At 42.1% G+C, this 24317-nt stretch overlaps 1 protein-coding gene across 1 annotated transcript in view; it reads left to right on the forward strand.

Moving 5' to 3' along the window:
• TBC1D22B (TBC1 domain family member 22B) overlaps positions 1 to 24317 on the forward strand; it is a 78041-nt gene that overhangs the window by 33439 nt on the left and 20285 nt on the right. The window contains exons 8-10 of the mRNA XM_032253603.1: positions 1599 to 1713; positions 23321 to 23427; positions 24212 to 24287. Of these exons, the coding sequence (XP_032109494.1) occupies positions 1599 to 1713; positions 23321 to 23427; positions 24212 to 24287 (298 nt within the window). The remainder of the gene's footprint in view (positions 1 to 1598; positions 1714 to 23320; positions 23428 to 24211; positions 24288 to 24317) is intronic.

Genomic DNA, 24317 nt, shown 5'->3' on the forward strand with positions numbered 1-24317 from the left:
AAGCCCTTCTAAGTCCTTTGGAAAGACCAACCTGGAGGAACTTTTTAACAGAGGCATCGAGACAGCCCAGGTCACAAGAAGTGCAAGGAAAGAGAGTAAGGCAGGGAATTCCTCGAGGTTTTTCTGAACATGATGGTTCTAGCTTTGGCTGCACTTTCAAGGTAGAGGGGTCATTTAGCAACAGAGACGAAGCAGAGTGTAAGAGCGCTCCATTAGAGTGTTGGGCCTAACACAAATGAGGATGCTATTCCCTTTCCTCAACCACACAAAGCAAATGGATAGGTCTAGTGAAGGCAGAGAGCCAGCTCCCTTCAAGGGAGGGCTTTGTTCTTACTGCCTATAAAGGCAGCAGTGTTGACAGTGAAAGAAACCGTTTTTTAGCTCTGTTTGCCAGCTGTAGACGCAACTATCTATGACACAGGGGCTGGGAAGCATCCTTTATGTGTCTCTAGATCCTCTACGTTCGTCTACTAGATAACCGTCTCCAAAAACCATATAACCATTTCCTGTTTATTGGTCTCCCTGGGAGGTTTTTCTCTCTTGCACCTGCTTGAGAGGGCCTCTTCAATCTGATGCAGAGGTGACTGGCTGAGATTCTTCTGAGTCCATGTGCTTTCTAATCTCCTACCCTGTCATCTGCATGTGCTCACCATCACCTCTGCCATCCCTCTGGTGTGGTCCACAGAGACACGAGGCAGCCCAGACAAAACCAGTTTCAAGAATGTGTCAGACTCAGGAGTTGTGGTCACCAGGATGAAACCAGGCAATGGTTATCATCAGGTTGAGAGAAGATGGGAAGAAGCTCAGAGGGCCTAATGAAAGTGAGGGGAGTATAGTTGAGTGGGACAGGGCATGATTCTCTAAAGGGACCATGAAGATCTTTCCTTTGTCCCCAGCCTGGGCCTCTGGCTTCTTATGGCTAATATGCTAAACCCCATGGCCTTGCCCTTGGGGGCACTGGCTGGTTCCTCTGTTCCCAGCTGTAGGAGTCCATAGGATTTTGTTTATTTGACTTCCTATCCCTAGCAAATGTCTGAGTTGCATCCTGATATGTGAAGTGACTTCCTACAATGTATAGACTGTCACTTGGTCCTAGTCAGGCTGGGTTAGAATTAAATCTAGACCTCCTTCCTTCTCAGCAGGGAGAGGGGAGGGTGTTAGAAGAGGTATTTCCTCTATAAATCCTATAATGACCCCCCAAAAAATTAGAAAAAAGTATCAGAACTAGAATGTTCTGATATCTTGCTCTTGGAAATAGGAAACAGTATCTACAGATGAGAATGTGGTGGCTTGAATTAACAGCATTCATCCCAAATGTTTTCTAAGTCATTTGGGATGCTGTTCTTTCCTTTTTCCAATTTCATATTGTGGTGACCAGATAATGAAGAAATGAATAAAGGGTGAGAAGTAATCTACCCCTACTTGAAAACAATTAGTGTATTAGAAACTTTTTGCATTTATATACTTCTTTATCTCACAGTATTTTTAAATTTTCCTGAAAATTCTACACCAATCCAGAGGTAAACTGTGAAGTAGGTAAATGAAGGGAGTGTGTCCCCATGATTTAACACTCGTGTCTTTCTTTCTCATTTTCCTAGATCTTTGAAAGAATTCTATTTATTTGGGCCATCCGACACCCTGCCAGTGGGTATGTCCAGGGAATTAATGACCTGGTCACTCCATTCTTTGTCGTCTTCCTCTCAGAATATGTGGGTAAGAAGCATTAGTACCAAGTTGAACAAGCTATTGCTCTTTCTTATCTGCCATCTGTCTGTCTGTTTTTCCCCAGAGTACAGCCAGTGGGTATGCCTTGCTAGAAAATAGATAGTGCCTTTAGAATACACAGCCAAAACTACTTTTAACAGCGGTTGCTGCCTGGAATTTATCTCTTAAGATGGTCACAGATCTCACCTAAAAAGACCTGCTTTGTCACAAGAATGACCACATTGATATATTTATGTTCTGTGGTTTGATGCTTTATTTGAGATTATTTTAGGATTATTTTGAACTTGTTTCCAATGCAGGCCCTCATCCTTGTAAACTGGAATTTTAGATTGGACATCAGGCCTGCATACTCCAGTTTACTTGCCGTATCTTAGGAGCAGGATGTGGATGTGCAGAGGACAAAAGGCTGTGGCACCAGAACCCAGCACGTATGGGAAATGATGGAACAGGCCAATGAGAACTCCAGGACCTTGATTTCTCCCCACTCCTTCTTCACCTCTCACCCCACTGGGTTCTTGTCACTTTGGAGAGAGATTAGATTTCAAAGCAGCAGTTAGGTTTTCTTATAGTCCCAGCCACTGCCAGCCAGCCAGCCTAAATTAAGCAAAGTCTTAATGGATTTGAGGATCCTGTGTTTCTCCTTTTTGGTTTCCTTAATCACTTGTTCTGAGAGAGTCGCAGGAAAACCTATCCGCCATGGCCTGATGCTTTGTTTCCTTAGGTAAGGAGAAGCTCATGTAGGAATAAGAACGTCGGAAGGGATCTTAGAAGAAAGCCATTCACGTAATCCCTCGTTTCACTGATAAGTTATGAGATTCTCTGTCTCCTTATTAGTGGTTGAGCTAGAACTAAAACCATTTTCTTTAGACTCTGAGGGTGGTAGGTGATTGTGGTTTTTGGAGGAAGCCATTTGGAGAGGTTGTGGGGTTGGGTAATGAGAACTGGGTGAGAGTGGGGCTCTTTGGAGGAGAGAGCATGAGAAGCGTCTCACTTGGTCTATCTTATCCAGGTTTTCTGATGGGGCTCAAATGGATGATGAGATCTTTCATGAGACAATCTCAAAAAATTAAGGCAACTGACTAAGAAAGCTTTTTCTAGAGGACTTTTTACCCCCTCCCAAACCTCCCTTAATAGATCAACTTTTTGAAGCAGAGTAATTCTACTATGTTGTTTAATTTTTATCAAGAGAGTAGTTCAGCTGATCTGTGGGGATTTTTTACTTGCTTCTTTCAGTAGTAATTTTCTAAGATAGTGTTGAAGAATGAGCCTAGGATGGTATTAATCCATTCATTAATCTGCATTTGAAGTCTAAATGCTATCATGAAATCTTGCTAACAGTGTTATGCCAGTTAAAAATAATCTTTAGCTGCTGTAGTTCTGATTAGATATTTAATTATCTTGTTAGCTACCATTTATATTTTGTTCCAAGCATGTCTTCACTTTCTTCAGGTACCCATCCCATTACTACTTCAACCCCATCAAGCAGTGTGCCTTTCTGTGATAGATATGGTTGCTTTCTGATCCTGGTACAGGCATATCTTGTTTTACTGAACTTTGCAGGAATTGCATTTTTATAAATTGAAGATTTATGGCAACCCTGCATCGAGCAAGTGTATCAGTGCCATTTTTCCAAAAGCATGTGTTCACTTTGTGTCTCTGTGTCATATTCTGGTAATTCTCACAGTATTTTTAACTTCATTATTATTATATCTGTCATGGTCATCTGTGATCAGTGAACTTTGATGTTACTATTGTAATTCTTTCAGGGTGCCATGAACGGCCTCTATATAAGACAGTGAATTTAATTTATAAATGTTGTGTTCTGACTGCTGCACCGGCTGGTCCTTCCCCATCTCCCTCTCCTTGAGCCTCCCTATTCCCTGAGACACAACAATATTCAAATTAGGTCAATTAGTAACCCTGCAATGGCTCGTAAGTGTTCAAGGGAAAGGAAGAGTTACATGTCTCTCACTTTAAATCAAAAGCTCTAAATGGTTAAGCTTAGTGAAGAAGGCATGTCAAAAGCGGAGGAGGCAGGCAGAAAGCTATGCCTCGTGTGCCAGCATGCTGTATTGTGAGCAAAGTAAAAGTTATTGAAGGAAATTAAAAGTGCTACTCCAGTGAACACACAAATAACAAGAGAGCGAAATAGCCTTATCGCTGATATGGAGAAAGTTTTAGTGTTCTGGATAGAAGATCAAACTAACCACAACATTCCCTTAATCCAAAGCTTAACCCAGAGCAAGGCCTTAACTCTGTTCACTTCCATAAAGGCCAAGAGAGGTGAGGAAGCTGCAGAAGAAAAGTTTGAAGCTCGCAGAAGCTGGTTTTCATGAAGTTTAAGGAAAGAAGCCATCTCCATAACATTGAAGTGCAAGGTCAAGCAACAAGTGCTAATGTAGAAACGGCAGCAAGTTATCCGGAAGATCTAGCTAAGACCATTGATGAAGGTGGTACACTAAACCGCAGATTTTCAGTATAGACGAAACAGCTTTCTCTTGGAAAAAGATGCCATCCAGGACTTTATTTTTTAAATTGAATTTTTTTTTAAGAGACAGTGGCATGACCTTAGTACACTATAACTTTATACTCTGGCTAAAGCAATCCCCCTGCCTTCTGAGTAGCTAGAACTGCAGAGGCACACCCACCACACCTGGCTAACTTTTTTTAAAAAATTTTTTTGTAGAAAGGGAGTCTTGGTATGTTGTCCAGACTGGTCTTGAACTAGTGACTCAAGTGTCCCTCCCATCTTGGCCTCCTGAGTAGTTGGAATTACAAGTACATAGTAGCCACTATGGCCAGCCTGCTATCTAGAACTTAGATAGCTAGAGAGGAATATTAAATGTCTGGCTTCAAAGGACAGGCCGACTCTTGCTAGGGGCTAAGGCAGCTGGTGAGTTTTAAGTTGATGCTCGTGCTCATTTACCATTCTAAAAACCCTAGGGCCCTTAAGAACTATGCAAAATATACTCTGCCTATGCTTTATAAGTGGAAAAACAAAGCTTGGATGATAGGACATCTATTTATAGCATGGCTTACTGATTATTTTAAGGCCACTATTGAGACCTCTTGCTCACAAAAAAAAGATTTCTCTCAAAATATCAGTGTCCTTTGACAATAAATGTAGACACCCTAGAGCTCTGATGGAGATCCACAAGGAGATTAATGTTTTCATACCTAACACATTATCTGTTCCACAGCCTGTGGATCAAGGAGTCATTTCAACTCCTGAGTCTTATTATTTAAGAAATATATTTAGTAATTTAGTAAAGCTATAGCTGACATACTTTCTTGAGATGGGATCTCCTCCTGGTGAAGATGCTGTGAACATTTGAAATGACAACAAAGGATTTAGAATATTACATAAACTCAATTGTAAAGCAGTGGCAGGGTTTGAGAAGGTCGACTTTAATTTTTTTTTTTAATGTATTTTTTTTTTTTATATGGAGACAAGGTCTCACTCTGTTGCCCAGACTGGAATGCAATGGTGTAATCATAGCTCAAACTGTAACGTCAGACTCCTGGGCTCAAGTGATTCTCCTGCCTTAGCCTCCTGAGTAGCTAGGACTACGGGTGTGCACCACCATACCCAGCTAATTTTTCTATTTTTTGTAGAGATGGGGGTCCCATTGTGTTGCCCAGACTGGTCTTTAATTCCTGGCCTCAAGCAGTCCTTCTGCCTCAGCCTCCCAAAGGAGTGAGCCCCCACACCCGGCCAGATTGACTTCATTTATTTATTTATTTTTTTAGATAAATAGAAAGTCTGGTTTCATTTTCAGCTTTACATTTTTGTCAAGTGCAAGGTGAGCCAGCTAAGATATAAATATTCCAATAATGACTGAAGTAATAACTTCTGCTGGCATGTCTTCTGAGTCTCCATTTCCTCCATTGATATTCATCCAAATAATAAAAGAAACACATTGTAGTTGAGTTTACTGTTATCAATGGCACTCTCATCAAGGCTCTTACAGATCGAATAAGGTTCATTAGCTGAGATTTTGCAGCTCCTCTCCAAAGCCACTGATTCCCTGGTCTGTTCCCCAGCCAAAGTTCCACATGGCTGGGGAGGCCTCACATTCATGGCAGAAGACGAATAAGGAGCAAAGTCACATCTTACATGGTGGCAGACAAGAGACTGACCTCAGTTTTGAAAGAAGTTCTATTGTGGGTACAATGCTGTCAAATAGAATCACACACTACAGAGAAATCTTTTGTGAAAGAAAAAGCCAATCAGTGTGGCCAAGTTCATTACTGTCTTGTTTTTTAGAAATTGTGAAAGGCAGCCCAGCCTTTAGCAATCACCATCCTGATCAGTCAACAGCCATCAACATTGAGGCAAGATCCTCTACCAGCAAAAAGATTATGACTTACTGAAGACTCAGATGATTGTTAGCATTTTTTTAACAATAAAGTATTATTTACTAATTAGTGGGGTATGGTGGCATGTGCGTGTAATCTCAACTACTGGAGAGGCTGAAGCAGGAGAATTGCTTGAACTTGGGAGGCAGAGGTTGCAGTGAGCTGAGGTCATGCCACTGCACTCCTGCCTGGGCAACAGAGGGAGATTCTATCTCAAAAAATAATAATAAATAAAAGATAAAGTATTATTTGTTTGTTGATTGGTTGATTGAGACAGGGTCTCATTCTGTCACCCAGGCTGTAGTGCAGTGGCATGATCATGGCTCACTGTAGCCTCAACCTCCTGGGCTCAAGCTATCCTCTCACCTCAGCGTCCCAGGTAGTTGGAACTACAGGGGCATGCCATCACATTTGGCTATTTTGTATTTTTTGTAGAGATGAGTTTTTGCCATGTTGCCCAGGCTTGTCTTGAACTCCTGAACTCCAGTAATTCTCCCGCCTCAGCCTCCCAAAGTGTTGAGATTACAGGTGTGAGCCACCATGCCTGGTCCCAATTTTGTTTTATCTAAACCTCTATCCATTCTCTACCCCCTCACCACTGTGAATTATTTTGAAGCAAATCTCAGTGTCAAACATCATATAATTTTATGCATAAATATATGTTCATGTGTGTCTCTGAAAGGTACATTTATGTATACACACACACACATGCTCACACACATGTATTATACATACATACATGTATATATAAAAAATACTTTTTTTGTTTGTTTTTTGGACAGAGTCTCACTCTGTCACCCAGAGTGGAGTACAGTGGCATGATCTCAGTTCACTGCAACCTCCATCTCCCAGGATCAAGCAATCCTCCCACCTCAGCCGCCAGAGTAGTTGGGACTACAGGCTCTCACCACCATGCCTGGCTAATTTTTGTATTTTTTTGTAGAGACAGAGTTTAACCATGTTGCCTAGGCTGGTGCTGAACTCCTGGGTTCAAGTCATTTGGCCTCCCAAAGTTCTGGGATTATAGGCGTGAGCCACTGCCCCTGGCCAAAGACATATTTTTTAAAACATACATCCATAATGCAAGTTACAAGTACGTAGTAGCCACTATGGCCAGCCTGCTATCTAGGACTTTCATAGTAATGCAAATTACGGGTACATAGTAGCCGCAAGCAGTAGCATTATGCTGGTTTTTAAAGTACTTAACTACTTGCAAAGATCTTTGACATACCTGATTTCCTTTAGTAGGGCCCAGTATCTCCTTAAGATAGATGCATCAAGCCTTATTTATTTATTTATTTTTGAGACAGAGTCTTGCTCTGTTGCCCATGCTGGACTGCAATGGTGCGATCTTGGCTCACTGCAACCTCCGCCTACCGGCTTCAAGTGATCTCCTGCCTCAGCCTCCTGAGTAGCTAGGATTATAGGCATGGACCACCACACCCTGGTAATTTTTGTATTTTTAGTAGAGATGGGATTTCACCATGTTGGTCAGGCTGGTCTCGAACTCCTGACCTCATGATCCGCCTACCTCGGCCTCCCAACGTGCTGGGATTACAGCCGTGGGCCACCATGTCTGGCCTTATCAAGCCATTTTATAAGGTGAAAAATCCAAGACTCAGGGGTTTAATGAGCTTCTCAAACTCAGACCTAGGTATTTTGTCCTTAATACCTGTGCTCTTCATATGACTTGGTGGTATCTCAACTTCAGTCCTTCTCCTTGGACTTCCAGTGGCTTCACCTATTATATTTAATGCTCTAAAGCAGGCAGTACCTTTCTTACTGCTCCTCATCTTTTAAAATAAGTTGTAGTAGAAGTATGCTCATTGAAAAAATCAAAACAATATAGAAGTCACACACACACACCCCAAGAAAACTACTGTTGTTAACTTCTTGTTGTGTGTTCTTCCAGACCTTTTCCTATGTATGGATGGAGCTGCATTTATTGTTTTCCTTTACTGTGTTCAGAAAAATGAAATCGGGCTATTCATACTTTCCTATATTTTGCTTGTGTTCATTTAAACATATCATATAGTGAGCTTTCCAAGCCCAAACATATAGATCCACTTCATTATTTTTAGTAATCCCATTATTTCTATAATAAGGCTTAATTATAATTTATTTAACTTTTCTTCCCTAGAAGGACATTTAAGTTGCCTATAGTTTTTAGTTATAATAAATAACATTGCAGTGAATATCCTTGTACATATTTTCTTGTGTACTTGTTAAAATATGTATTTCTCTGAAAGAGTCCTAGAAGTGAGATTACTAATCCTAAAAGCATGCCAAATAGGTACTACTAAATTATAATCCAAAAATGTTTATACCAGTTTGTATTCTAGCCACAAATGTGTGGATGCACTTTTCCTTACATCCTTAGCAAAACATGTATATGGATGATGTCTAGTATATTTCACCTGTCTAGCAGTAAACCATGGTTCATGTTTCAGTTTTTGTTTCCACTTACTGGTCAATGATGTTATGTATCTTTTCTCATCTGTATGATCATGTGTTTCTTTTGTGGTCTGCTTGTTTAATCATTTACCTATTTGATCTAATGGATTATTGATCTGTCTTGTTTTGTAAGAGTTTTTTGTATATTAGATAAATTCATTCTTCATCTGCTATGTGTTAAAAATATTAGGTTGAATCACATGAATTGTTAATATTCAACAATTTTTTACCCCCCAACATGGGAATTTTATATAGTTCAGCCTAATATTTTCCCCAGACCATTATTTATCTCTTAACTTTGCTAATTGTGTCTCTTTATGTAGAACTTACTAATTTGTATACGGTCAGATTTGTCCATTCAACCAGTATTTATTGAGCTGTATGCCAGGAGATAGATGTGGGCCTGCCCTTGTGACTTTCTGTCTGGTAGGAAGGCTCACAAACATCATCACATAATTGCAGACTGTGATGAAGCCTCTGAAGGAAGCAGCTTCTCCTTTAGGGTTTTTGGATTTGGTATCTTGCTTAGGAACTCTTTCCTTCCCCACCTCAAGATTATGAAAATACTGGCCAGGCGTGGTGGCTCACACCCGTAATCCCAGCACTTTGGGAGGCTGAGGCAGGTGGATCACCTGAGGTCAGGAGTTCAAGACAAGCCTGGCCAACATGGCAAAACCCCGTCTCTACTAAAAATACAAAAATTTCCCCAGTGTGATGGCAGGTGCCTATAAACCCAGCTACTCAGGAGGCTGAGGTGGGAGAACCACTTGAACCTGGGAGGCAGAGGTTGCAGTGAGGTAAGATCACACCACTGCACTCCAGCCTGGGTGGTGACAGGGCGAGACTCTGTCTCAAAAAAAAAAAAAAAATTACAAAAACTCTCACATGTTTTTTTCTAATACTCTTGTGGTTTTAACATTTAACTTTCAAAATTCCATTCGTTACTTATTTTCCGTTATGGTAAGAACTGAGGTTTATAGTTACTATTCCAGTTGCATAGCTAATTATTTTAACACCATTTATAAATATACACCAACTTTTCACTGATGTGAAATCTCTCTTCATAATATTATATGAATTTCTTTAATTACTTGGTTCTGCTGCTTTGTTCAGTTTAATTTCATTTGTCTCCATTTCTATCCAGTACCACACAGCTTAGATTTTTTGAGTTTGTAAATTTGTTAAATTATTTATTACTAATATTTATTTTTATTTTATTTATTTATTTATTTGAGATGGCGTCTCATGCTCTTGTCCAGGCTGGAGTGCAATGGTACAATCTCGACTCACTGGGTTCAAGCGATCCTCCCACCACAGCCTCCCTAGTAGCTGGGACTACAGGCGTGGGCCACATACCTGGCTAATTTTTGTATTTTTGAGTAGAGATGGGGTTTTACCATGTTGGCCAGGCTGGTCTGGAACTCCTGGCCTCAAGTGATCCACCCACCTTGACATCCCAAAGTGCTGGGATTACAGGCATGAGCCACCATGGCTGGTCAATTATTTTTTATTAGTGACTTTTTTAATTGCCCCTAGGGCTAGTCTCTTTCATCATCCTTTAAAAAAAATATTGTCTTGGTTGTTTTTCCAGTTGAGCTTATTTTTAAATTTTATTTATTTTTAATCTTTTCCTTGTAGGGATAACAGCACTTAACATGAGATCTGCCCTCTTAACAAATTTTGAAGTGCACAATACAGTATTGTTAGCTGTGGGCACAATGTTGTATAGCAGATCACTGAAACATACTCATTTTGCGTAAAGTTGTCAAATTTGTACCCTCTGAACATCAACCCTGTGGTTCCCTCCTCCTAGCCCCTGGCAGCCACCATTTTGTCTGTTTCTATGAGTTTTGACCTTTTTAGGTACCTTATATAAGTGGATTCATACAGTATGTATCCAAAGAAGTAAGCCAACTTTTACTTCCAGGTTCATCCAGTTGAGCTTGAGAATCAACTTGTCAAATTTAGGAGTGAGAAAGCTTCGCCTAATACAATTTTTATTGGAGTTGCAGTAAATTTATAAATTACATTTTCATGGGTTTTTTGGTAACAGCTTTATTTGGCTGTACTTCATATACCAAACAATTCACTCATTTAAAGGGCACAGTGAATAATTCATAGTATATTTGCAGAGTTGCATATCACCACAATCAATTTTAAAACATTTTTTTCACCCCAAAAGGAACCCTCATAGTCTTTAGCCGTCACCCCTAAGCCTTCCATCCCTTGTATCCCTGGAGAACCACTAATCTTCTGTATCTAGGGATTTCCCTATTTTGAACATTTCATATAAATGAATCACACAGTATGGAGTCTTTTGTGTCTGGCTTATTTTACTTAGCGTCATGTCTTCAAGATTCATTCATGTTGTAGCATGTGTCAGTACTTCTTTCTTCTGTATGGCCAAATATTCTATTTTATGGATATACTACATCTTATTTACCTATCAGTTGCTAGATATAAATTACATTTCAAAGAAATACAGACTTCTCCCCAGCCTCACGCCTTTCTTGAACAGAGATAGATACAACATTGTGGCCATCAAGCATAATTTTCTTGTCTGGGCAATGATGCTTCTCTACTTCTCTCATGGTGGCATGTCTGGATGAGGCAGTTGCTGTCAAAGCTTTTTTGCTCTGGCCCTCCTGGTGTGACTCTCCCTATTGCAGAGGCCTGAACTATCTTTCTTGTGGAACAGGCCAGCAGCTGCCCTCATTATCCTGGACAGGTCTCTCCAGGCAGCCTTACCCCACTACCCGATCTCACTGAATCATAGCATAGGGCATCTGCCCTAGTAGAGCTGTGGAGTCCACATGCTGTTGGGACATTATTTAGCTTCTCTCATATCTCTTCCCCTACCTATTCTCTGCCATCTCTATCACTTTTAAAAATTAGTACCTGAGGGCTGGGTGTGGTGGTTCACACCTGTAATCCCAGCACTTTGGGACACCAAGGCAGGCAGATCACCTGAGGTTGGGAGTTTGAGACCAGCCTGAACAACATAGAGAAACCCCGTCCCTACTAAAAATACAAAATTAGCCAGGAGTGGTGGTGCATGCCGGTAAACCCAGCTACTCGGGAGGCTGAGGCAGGAGAGTTGCTTGAACCCGGGAGGTGAAGGTTGTGGTGAGCCAAGACCTCACCACTGTACTCCAGCCTGGGCAACAAGAGCAAAACTCTGTCTCAAAAAAAAAATAATAATATCTAAGCCTGCTTCATACTTTATGTCATGTTTGTTGTAAAGTAGTTGGAAATAGCAAGACCAGGGATTCCTCTGTGAGTTGATAGAGAAGTTGTCTATAGCTCTAGCCTTGCCCCCAAGCAGCTTCTTTATCTGCTGAAGCCAGCTGTGTCTGGGTCTAGTGGTGACAGCACTGGGTGTGTGTGGGGGGGTGTCACCCCTGGGGAGATAAAGTCTCTGGAATCTTATCTCTGAGACTGTGGTATAATTTTTTTTTTTTTTTTTTTTTTTGGAGACAGAATCTTACTCTGTCACCCAGGCTGGAGTACAGTGGCACAATCTCGGCTCCTGCAACCTCTGCCCCTAGGTTCAAGCAATTCTCTGCTTCCGTCTCCCAAGTAGCTGGGATTGTAGGCACCCACCACCATACCCGGCTAATTTTTGTATTTTTAGTAGAGACTGGGTTTTACCATCTTGGCCAGGCTGGTGGTTTTTTTTTTTTTGAGACGGAGTTTCGCTCTTGTTGCCCAGTCTGGAGTGCAATGGCACAATCTCAGCTCACCACAACCTCCGCCTCCCCAGTTCAAGCAATTCTCCTGCCTCAGCCTCCTGAGTAGCTAGGATTACAGGCATGTGCCACCACGCCTGGCTAATTTTGTATTTTTGGTAGAGATGGGATTTCACCCTGTTGTTCAGGCTAGTCTCAAACTCCTGACCTCAGGTGATCTGCCCACCTTGGCCTCCCAAAGTGCCGGGATTAGAGGCATGAGCCACCGTGCCTGACCCAGGCTGGTTTTGAACTCCTGACCTTATAATCCACTGGCGTTGGCCTCCCAAAGTGCTGGGATTACAGGCGTGAACCACCACACCTGGCCAACTGGTATAATTCTAAACTGTTTCCTCCAAGAGCTTTTAGGCTTAGGCAATATTAATCTAGCTCTGAAAATACCAAGGTCCAATATAATTGGCCGTGTGGCAGTCATCAAAATAAACTGCTTAACAGGAACTACAGAAGTGATGCGTATAAGGAAATCAAGTAGAAGAGCAGGGCTCATGATGTTTCCTATTTTCAAAAGAAGAGTGGTGTCTGATGATATTTTTAGGTACAAACTGCAACACCAATTATCAAATAACCTTTTCTCTTTTCCTCTGCATGAAACAGCACAGTAGGATTTTCACTGTAGATTTTACCTGGAAACATGACGGCAACGGAACTCTCAGAAAGGAAGTCCTTCCCAGACCTCTGACTTGTGTCCAGTTCCCTACATGACATTTCCACCTGATTATGTCACAGATGATCACTTAGGATTAGCTAGGCCGCACATAACAGGGAACCCAAGTAACATTTCCTTAAGTAAGATAGAAAAGCTTATTTCTCTCACATTAAAAGTCCAGAGGTAAGTGATCTGGGACTTATCTGCTGCTCCAAAATATCAGAGATCTAGGTTCCTCTCTGTTGTTCTGCAGTCTTCAGCATGCTGTTTCTTTCTTATGATCTAAGAGCTGTTTGTGTTCCAGCCATCACATCTATTTCCCAGCCAGTATGGAGAAGGCAAGGAAGCAAGGCATACTTCTTGTGTTTGACAACATTTCTAAGAGCTGTGCATGACTTGCACAAGGGGCTTGATTCTCTTTTGTCTGAGCTTAATCATGTGGACACACCTAGCAAACAAGTGAGGCTGGAAAACAGTCTGTCCCAGGTGGCCAGTATCCTTACGGGTCCTGCCACCAAGGAGGAAGGAGGGAACAGTTTGTAGGGAATCTTTGCTATTCCTAGGCTCCTCAGACTCAGTGTTCAGCTCTTCTTCTTCCCTTACTCAGACACCCTTTTCTCTTAGTTGGCAGCATGTCCTGTCACTTAAATCAGAAATGCTACGAAGCGTTCATGATTCTGTTTTCTCACTCTTCCATATCCAATCATTTACCAAGCCCTGATGATTTTACATCCTAAATGTTTCTTGATCTGCTTCCTCCTCTTCATTCTCACGATGCGTGCCCTAGGTCAGGCCTGAATTGCTGAACCAGCCAAACATGTTTTCTCACCCCTGGTTTTATCCCCTCACACCCATCTTCCACACCATTCAAACACAGATCTGCCCACACAACTCCTCTGACAAAAATCCTTCCTTAGTGTTCCACCACCTACAGGTTAAATACCCAGGTTTTCTAACTTGGCATGTAAGGCCCTGTGATCTGCTCCCTGCTTCACCCCTTAAACTCCACTATCTGAAATGGACACTGTAAATGTAAAGCCCTTGTTCTGCACCATCTCTTTATCTCCTGGGCTAATCTTTGTGTACCCTTTAAGACTCCCCTTCCTCCGAGAAGCCTTCCCTGGGTCCTCCCCATCCCCGGCATCCAATAGTGCTATTTCCGTCACTGTAGATTTCTCCTGTGGCACTTTACCTCACCAGTTGTTGTGTTTCCCCCCTACTCTCTGCCACCAGACTTTCTGGTTCTTTGAGGCCGTAGACTATTTTAAACATCTTCATATTCCCAGTACCTTCATTCTGGTGTCCAAAATAGGCATTCCACACATGTCCAGATGAATGAGAGAATGAAAATTCCATGATAACTGCAGAATACTCAGGAATTAGTATAGCTTCACTAGGCTTGGCCACTGGAGGGCAGTGAGTTACACTTTTCTGATACTGTGGTGAGTTAGCTGAAAGCTCCCTCTCCGCTAAAGCACCATCACTTAGTCAACAAGTCTTGATGAGCACCTGCACATGCAGGGTACTGCTCTAGGCACTGGGGTTATGACAATAAGCAAAGGAGACAGAAACCCTGCCTGCTACTTCTAGGTATTTATTCAAGGAAAATGAAGGCTTATAGCCCCAAAAGACATATACAAAAATATTCATAGCAACTTTATATAGACAAAAAACTGGAAACAACTCTAATATCAATTAATATGAGAACAGATACCTATACTATGGGACAGTACTCGTACTGCTAAGTACAGCAACATGGCAGAGTCTCAGAAACCATGAAACTGAACAAAAGAAACCAGATGCCAAAAAAAGTATATACTGTATGATTCGCATTATATGGAGTTAAAAATACGTAAACCTTATCATGGCAATAGAAATGAGAACAGAGTTTGCCTATGGTAGGAGATGGACTGAGAGTGGGTATGAGGAAACATTTCTGGGGTGATGGAAACGTTCTCTATTTGGACAGGGGAATTTTTTTTTTCAAACCATAGACATAAACATGTGTCAAGACTCAGAACTGTGCACATAGGTGCAGTTTACTATGCATAATTCTACTTTTTAAAAAAATCACTTTTTGAGACAGAGTCTCCCTCTGTCACCAGGCTGGAGTGTAGTGGTACAATCTCGGGTCACTGCAACCTCTGCCTCCCAGATTCAAGCAATTCTCCTGCCTCAGCCTTCCAAGTTGCTGGGATTACAGGCGCACACCACCATGCTCAGCTAAAAAAAAAAAATCGCTTTCTTAGCTTAATTTCTGGTGGGCAGAAACAATCAACTGAAAAAAATGGGTATTTGTTAGATTAAGTGTTATGGATAAAAACAAAGCAAGAAAGAGGGACAGGGATGTGCCACGCTGGCAAGTGTGGGAGCACTTTAAACCCGGTAGTGAGCTACCTTCACACTGAGGAGATGACATCTGGGCAGAGTCCTGAAGGAGGTAAGGGAGTGGGCTGTGCAGTTAATTTTTAATAGTTAACACACATTTTCAAAGAAAAGGTACTATGGATCCCATTGCCTTGTCTTGCTCCTGGGCTGCTGTGGATTGTGCTCACCCTCCACACTCAGTCCTAGGAGGCGGCACCCTCCAACTTAGATCTGACTCCGTGCACATGACATCAGCTCTCCAAGGTCTGCTCTTCCCTGTCATGCTAGACCGAATATGAAACTGGACAAACTTCATTATTGTCTCAAGAGGACATTCCTTTACTGCTTTTTATAATTTAACCTTTATATTTAATTATATGTTTAGAAAAGTGCATCTATCATACATGCACAGTTTGATGAATTTCCCCAAAATAACCAACATCCGTATCAAGACATGAAACATTTCTAGGACTTCAGAAGTCTCCTTGTGTTCTTCCTAGTCCCTAACCCATCCTCTCCTCCACAGTCCCTGCAAGGGTAACTACTGTACTGATTTCTAACACCCAGATTAGTTTTGCCTATTTTTAAGTGTTACCTAAATGGAATCATATGGTAAGAAGTTTCTACTTTAATGTTGTTGGTTTGGAGGGAATTAGGGAGTGGGCTTGATGCTGAATTTTTAGCTGCCCCCTATTTGGGACTCAAGCTGGCTCCTGGTCCCATCTTCATAGATGAAGCAGCCTCCTATGTGACAGGCCGCTGAGAAATATTGAGGTTCTTCCCAGCAATGTGTGAAGATAGCCCAGCCAGGGTGCTGAGATGCTTTCAGTTACACTTGAAGGCAGTGTGTGCATTTGGTGAGATGTCCAGTGCTGGATTTCTTCTCATTGCAGGAGATGAGTTCTCCAGGGGCAAGTTGTGGCTTATTATTTCGAGATTATAAGACCTTGCCTGGTCCTCTACCCTGGCAGTGAACTGAGCAGTTTGTGGTGTGCATGTGTTCTCTGTCCCTCATCTGACCCCAGGGATAAGTGAGAAATTGTAACAGAGGAGAAGTTGAGGTAGCCAACATATTCAAGAAATTTTAGCCTACATGAGTAGCCTCTGTGAACAGCTGACATTGGCACTGGGGGCCCTGAGCCTCCCAGGGCCTCTTCACATCCATAGCATCTTAGTAACTTGCTGCCTGTCTCTGTGAGTGGTCTTTGGGCAGGTCCTAGAAGGTTAAGTATGTGCTGGACCTTGCCTCTCCTTTGCCTCCTCTTCCTTTGCCCCATAACTGGAATACTCAGTTTGGACCCTTATAATCTGGGATCCTATAGCCAATTTTAGGAGGCTGACTTAACCAGCAGCAACTAATGTTTGCTAAATAAAAGTAAAAGTAATACAGCAACCTAAGGAAAATAGCGAAAACTTGGTAGTATGTTGGTTTTTAAAATTAATTTTAAACAGGACATCATGGTGGGATACTGGGCTATCCCACACTTGAGCAGCCAGAGTTCATGTATCATTTCGAGTTAATAGTAACCACCTGATTGACAGGCAAAGTGTCAGAATGCCGTATGGTCAGCTAAGCAGCATCTTCAAAACAGCACGTATGCTCTGACAGCCAGAAACATGAACCGCCTCCCAGTGGGTCTCTTCTCTGTGGAAATTTCAGAATAAGCCTTTCCTCCAACCATCTCATTGGAGTGGCCATCTCTCTCAGAGACCAGCTCTGCTGTCTTTGTCAGGTAGTTTGGCTCTCCCAGGTTAGCAAGTGGCCTCTCTGCCCTCTCTAAACTTGCAGGTTTGCAGTGGTGTGTTGTCCCGGCTACTGCCATCCCGTACTTGCCTGAAAATGTCAGATGCATAACACCCAACAATACGTTTATATATAGCACTTGAACCAGTTCAAAATTATTACATAGAAGTGATAAGATGAATTCTTGACACTTTTCTTAAAACCATTTTTTTTCTGGATGAAATATTTGTTCCTGTTTTATGAGGTTCTTTAGATGTATGGTTGAAAATATTTTTTGCTTTTTCTGTTTACTTTTGTTATCAGAAAATATTATGCAAGGTGTTCTTAGGAGTCCAGTTAAAAACAACAGCAAGGACCTGAATCAGGTAAACAGAAGCTTTGGAAAATAGACAGGCCATCTGCAGCTGAGGCGTTGGAGCCTCTTGGTCTGGCTGGTCAGGGTGAATCATGCTGGCCCACCAGATCACATCTAGAAATTACCCTGAGATCACAGATGATTCCTGGGAAATGCCTAGAGCAGTGAATAGACAAGTTACTCTTGTCATTGTAGGCAAAACCAGTTCTTCCTAAAGCTGTCAGGGAATTTTTGAGGCATATATTAAGCCGATTTTTTTAGGACTGGGGCTCAGAGTTCCCGGAAAAATAAACAGTTGACTGGAGCCATCACTCAAGTACGTTTCATCAGCTAATAAATGGGCATGCTCTTTGTCAGGCCCAGAGTGGGCAATTTGATTTTTATAGAGAGCTTTTGGGTTTCCTCCATTTGGATGCCTTGCCTCTTAAAATAGCCATAAAATATCCCTTAAAATATCGCTTCCTCCCATCTGAGTCCTAGCTACTGTATGCTCTGTCATGACAACCAAAGACTCTGCCCTCACTCGAGATTACACTGCTGGCATGGTTTCCCATTTCAGCTTCAATTATATGTTGAATTTCCTCAAGTGGACGCTTAATGATCCTTCTGAACAGATTGTTTATTGCTGAATGAAGCCCTTCAGAGAGCATTTCCTCCTCCCTTTCTCCGTTGCTTTTTGCTGGTGCACTCAGCTCACAGTTTTTGACTAAATGTTTGAATTTTATCCTCCCAGCAGGCAGAAAAATAGAACTAAACCCTCCCTCCCACTCTCTGCAGTGCAGGGGAACTATCTCACTGGCTGTAAAAACAAAGGGCTAGTAGTGGGCAGACAACAGCCCCCAATTCAGGGCCCCAAAATAGGGTTCAGCACTTTGTTTGTTGTTCCTTTGCTCCCTAGATGGCTACAGGTTTGGAGTTGCTACGGTTACTGAGCATGGCACCTTACCAACTTATGACCTCATGTTGTTAATCAGGTTTTCCTCCTTAAGATGAAAGGCAAAAGTAGAGAACTTTGAAAATTAACTTATTTTTAAGGTGTGTTTTGGGATGGTAGGTGTATCAGTTCGGATTAAGTTTGGCTTTGAGTAACAGAGATCCAGAGTATCAGTGCTGGCTGGGTACGGTGGCTCACGCCTGTAATTTTAGCACTTTAGGAGGCTTAGGTGGGAGGATAACTTAAGCCCAGGAGTTCAAGACCGGCCTGGGCAATATAGTAAGATCTTGTCTCTTAAGAGAAAAAAAAAAAAAGACAGTGCCAGTGGCTTACATAAGATAGAAGTGTATTTGTCCCTTTGATAACAATATAATTATGCCAGCTAACTTTTATGTAGTGCTCATTTTATGCCAGGCACTGTTGTTAGCACTTTTCATATATTAACTAACATATTTAACCCATAAAATATCCTATGACACTGGGACTGATGTTACCATTTTAACAGATGAGGAATTGAGACACAGAAGGTAAAGTCATTTGTGCAGTCACATAGCTAATGAGTGACAGAGCCAGGACTTGAGCTCTGTAGTCTGGCTCCAGAGTCTGCTCTTAGCAGACAATGTGCTTGCTATTCTGTCTGACAAAAAGCCACAGGTCACCAGGGCTGATATGACAGCAGTGCTCCTGTTGCCCCCAGGAACCGGGGCTCTTGCTCTCTTTATACCCTGCCATGTGTGGTTTCCAATTCTGCTTGTATTTGCATTGTAATGCAATGTTCTGGAATCCTAAAATGCCCAAGTTGGAAAAGACCCTTCAATTTATTATGGAGCTCTGGATCTTCCTTTGGGAAATGTGTCTGAGGAATGGGGGTAGTTTTTGCCTCGATCCATCCTTGTGGGTTTCACTTTTTTTCTTATAACCCTATTATAAAGAAGGAGCTGCTGCCTAGCATGGGTTAGAAGTCATGCTCATTAACAGGGAAGGGGCCCTCCTTCCTTGTGTACTGTTGTGAGGCTGGCCCTGGAGAAGAGTCTGTCTGAGCCTGTGACCCAGAGCAACTCTCAAAGGAAATAGTTCTTTGGGGCATTGTTTATGGTCATGAGAGTTGGAGCCAAACTGGGTATCCATCCTCAGGGGAATGGATAAAGTATGATGGAGGCACACCATGCAGCAATGAACTAGAGGTATGTACAGGAACTCAGACCTTAGAACATGAAGCAAAAAGTCAAAGGAAGATCCTGAGCTGGGTTTTACAGCCCAATATAATTTAAATTAATTAATATATAATATTAAAATATAATATAAAACATGTAAAATATTAGGTAAAATGATGAAAACTTTTTTTGTTGTTTTTCTTTCTTTCTTTCTTTCTTTTAATTTGAGACAGTTTTGCTCTTGTTGCCCAGGCTGAAGTGCAGTGGTGAGATCTCAGCTCACTGCAACCTCCGCCTCCCAGGTTCAAGCAATTTTCCTGCCTCAGCTTCCTGAGTAGCTGGGATTACAGGCATGAGCCACCACACCTGGCTAATTTTGTATTTTTAGTAGAGACAGGGTTTCTCCAGGTTGGCCAGGCTGGTCTGGAACTCCCAACCTTAGGTGATCCACCCGCCTTGGCCTCCCAAAGTGCTGGGATTACAGACGTGAGCCACCATGCCCAGCCTTTTAACAATAATATATTTTGTTAAAATAATATATAAATATATATTATATTATAAAATATATAAAATTATATGATTTTTATTTTTATATAATTATAATTATGTTTAAATATAGGTTAAATATACTTTTAGATATAATTATATTTTAATATAGCTTTATATATCTATTTACAAAGATATACAAACATATATTTAAAAATACGTATATATACTTACATATATAAAAAACACTACATAGTAAATGTTTAAGTTAGGAATAAAAGAAAAATGGTATCTCCTGGAAGAGTTTTTTCTAATGTGATTTCTCAGCTGGGCACAGTGGCTCACACCTGTAATCCTAGCACTTTGGGGCAGGTGGATCACCTGAGGTCAGGAGGTTGAGAACAGCCTGACCAACAAGGTAAAACCTTGTCTCTACTGAAAATACAAAATTAGCTGGGCCTACTGGCTCACGCCTATACTCCTAGCTACTTGAGAGGCTGAGGCAGGAGAATCACTTGAACCTGGGAGGCAGAAGCTGCAGTGAGCTGAGCTTGCGCCATGGCACTCCAGCCTAGATGACAAGAGTAAAACTCTGTCTCAAAAAGAAAAGTAAAATGTGATTTCTCTGGCCTGGCATGGTGGCTCACGCCTGTATTCCCAGCACTTTGGGAGGCTGAGGTGGGCAGATCACCTGAGGTCAGGAGTTCAAGACCAGCCTGGCCAACATGGTGAAACCCCATCTCTACTAAAAATAGAAAAATTAGCTGGGTATGGTTGCAGGCGTCTGTAATCCCAGCTACTCGGGAGGGTGAGGCAGGAGAATCACTTGAGCCCAGGAGGCAGAAGTTTCAGTGAGCTGAGATTGTGCCTTAGCACTCCAGCCTGGCAGACAAGAGGGAGACTGAGTCTTTAAAAAAAAAAAAAAAGTGATTTCTCCAATTGACCTTTATACGCTATCTAGATTTTTAGTTTCTGCCAGCTTACTGTTTTACAAAAATTTTTTTTTTTTTTTTTTTTTTGGTGATAAAAGGCAGATGTAGTCAATTGTGGCTCTTTTTTTTCTAAAATACTGTGCATTTTTTTCCTGACTATAAAAATTACACTTATTATAGAAAATTTGAAAAGTCCAATAAAGCTTTAATAAAATCCTTTATTCATACCACCTGGGGAATACTGTGAAACTTGCGATATTTTGTCTTTCCTCTGTGCTTATATAAACACATAAATATTGTATGTACATTAGTTAAAAGTATGCCATAAATAATTTTCCCCTCTTTTCTCCTTAGTACTGTGACATGCTTTTTCATGTCATTACAGGTTCGTAATAAACGTCATCTAAGATGGCCATATTGTGCCTACTGTGTGCCAGGCACTGTAGTTAGCATTTTATAAACTGCAGCTGACCTTCAAGTTGGATTTTTTAGGTTATTCCTAGAGTCATGGCTTTCCTGATGAAGCACCCCACCCTTCTCAAGAAAGTCTTTTTTTTTCCAGCCTTTGATGTTCATTTTTAAAATAGCTCTTTAGGCCAGGTGTGGTGGCTCACACCTATAATCGCAGCACTTTGGGAATTTGAGGCGGGTGGATCACCTGAGGTCAGGAATTTGAGACCAGCCTGGCCAACATGATGAAATCCTGTCTCCACTAAAAATACAAAAATTAGCCAGGCGTGATGGCGGGCACCTGTAATCTCAACTACTCGGGAGACTGAGGCAGGAGAATTCCTGGAACTCTGGAGGCAGAGGTTTCAGTGAGCCACCATCGCGCCATTGCACTCCAGCCTGGGCGACGACAACAGTGAGACTCCGTCTCAAAAAACCAAAAACAAAAACAGCTCTTTAAACAGGATGAAAATCTGAGAGTTTTTACGTGTTATCTCGAGGAGGTTCAGATGTAATCCCAGCACTTTGTGAAGCTGAGGTGTGAGGATCACTTGAGTGTAGGAGTTTGAGACCAGCCTGGGAAACATGGCAAAAAATTAGCTGGGCGTGGTTGTACACCTGTAGTCCCAGCTACTTGGGAGGCTGAGGTGAGAGGATCATCTGAGCCTGGGAAATCAAGGCTGCAGTGAGCCAAGTTCATGCCACTACACTCCAGCCTGGGCGTCAGAGTGAGACCCTGTCTCAAAGAAAGAAAGAAAAAAAAAAAAGGCTAGATAGATTTTTTTCTGATGCCTGTATCTCTGTAGCACAAGGGATTGCAGTGAACATCCTGTTTCCAGAATAGGGGTTGTGTGTCTGAGGAGAAAAGTTGTCTGGTGGAGAACTCAAGGGTCTGATTGTTTCAGTGTGTGGCCTCTGACAAGCATACAGGGCCTTTCTTGTTGAGCAAGCATAGCACTTCTTACTACTTCACCTCTTTGTGACAGGAAGGGGGAGCTAAACATGGGCTAGGAAGGACACGTCACACAGCCTTTTTCTTCTTCCGGTTTCTGGAGGGCTGCTTATGTTTTCCTCATTTGCATCTCAGACGAGACAGATTCTCATTCCTGTTACTCAGTGGGAGATTTCCCTAAGAAGCTAACAGACAGTCCTTTCCAAAGAGGTCTCATGGCTAGATAAGCTTGGGAAATGCTGGATAAACAAAGTTGAGCAGATTTACTTAATGCAAAATTTCTGATAACTTCTCAGACCCTTTTGTGTGCTGTGATCTTTGCCAGTCTCCAAGATGGGAATATCTGATGCAACATTTCACAACCATATGTGTCTGTGGAACCTCCTTTTCTTTTTGAGTGCCCTGTAGGATTGATATTTTGTAGAAACCATCTTGAGAAATACCATCTTGTTGGAATTAAGTCCTAGAAGCACTCACAGGCTTGACTCATCTTCCTTCACATGCATAACTTCTCTTCTGAATGGCAAGACTGTGGGTCTGCCTTATCAGAACTTGGGAATTCCATCTTTCAAATGAACTGTGGGGGCTTTCTGATCCCAGCTGTTCTCTCTACATATGAGTATGAGTGTGCTAGACAGCTCACTAAGCTGAAATCAAAGAAATTTTCCAGGCCATCTCCAGGGAGCTGAGTATAATTTATTGAACATGAGACCTGAAGTATCATTTTCTAAAACTGAAAGAACAAATGCCAAGGAAGAGAAACATATGTTGGACATGATGGGACTAGCATGAGAAATGGCCTGTCCAGTGTTGTGACGAGATCCTCAAGAACTTCTCTGGGACATATTTGTCCATCTGACACAGGGAGTAGAGGGGCAAACCCTCATTCCTTGACATCAGGTTAGCCTGGTCCTCACTTGGCCTTAAAGACCCCGTTGAAGACACTAGAATCTATCTCTCTCTCTCCATTTTTAGATAAGACCTCTGGACTCTCTTCACCTTTTGTTTTACAGAAGAGGATGTGGAGAACTTTGATGTGACCAACTTGTCTCAAGATATGCTGCGAAGCATTGAGGCTGACAGCTTTTGGTGCATGAGCAAGCTGCTAGATGGAATCCAGGTGAGCTGCTTCTGCCCTTGTGGGGACGTCTAGGTCCAGGGGCTCCCAGGACCTAGACGTTTGGTCCAAACCTCCTTTGGTTTCCTTATTGCTCTTCTGTATCAGGCAGGCCCACCCACCATGTCCCCTCCTTCTTTTGGTCCATCTCAGTCCTTCTTCATTAGCTTTACAGCTTTCAAAACAGCAGTGGGAGTCAGGCACGGTGACTCATGCCTATAATCTCAACACTTTGGGAGGGCAAGACTGGAGGATCGCTTGAGCTCAGGAGTTCAAGAGCAGCCTGGACAACACAGAGAGACCCCATCTCTACAAAAAATTTAAAAATTAGCCAGGCGTGGTAGTGTGGGCCTACAGTACCAGGTCCTCAGTGGGCTAAGGTGGTAGGATTGCTTGAGCCTAGGAGGAAAGCTGTAGTGGGCAATAGATTAAGAACCTATCTCAAAAAAAAAAAAAAAAAAAAAAAAAAAAAACCAACAGTGATGGTGTAGTGTCCCTTGGAGTCTGAAGAAATCTCCATGTTGCCTTGGCTTTGTCATTGGAGGAGGCTGCTCCTTTCTGCCGCACACCTCAAGGATGTGGGTTTGCTTCCACAATGCAGGGCTCCCTTGGGCTTTCCCCGCTTTCTGTTGTTCTATACATTCCCTTGTTTCCCAGAACACTGTCACTGGCCATTGGTACTAGCTTTGGAAAACATACTAAACTTTTAAACATGTTTCAGTGAACATCAGTTGATAGCACAGCTGTTTAGAGTCCGTGTTCATCCCTGGCTGTATGTCATTCACAGGATAACTACACCTTTGCACAACCAGGGATCCAGAAGAAGGTGAAGGCGCTGGAAGAGCTTGTCAGCCGGATTGATGGTAGGTTCAGAGGGAGAAGAGTTCTCTGGC

This window comes from Sapajus apella, unplaced genomic scaffold, assembly GCF_009761245.1.
Source record: "Sapajus apella isolate SASKATOON/1434 unplaced genomic scaffold, GSC_monkey_1.0 scaffold83, whole genome shotgun sequence".
NCBI classification, from domain to species: domain Eukaryota; kingdom Metazoa; phylum Chordata; class Mammalia; order Primates; family Cebidae; genus Sapajus; species Sapajus apella.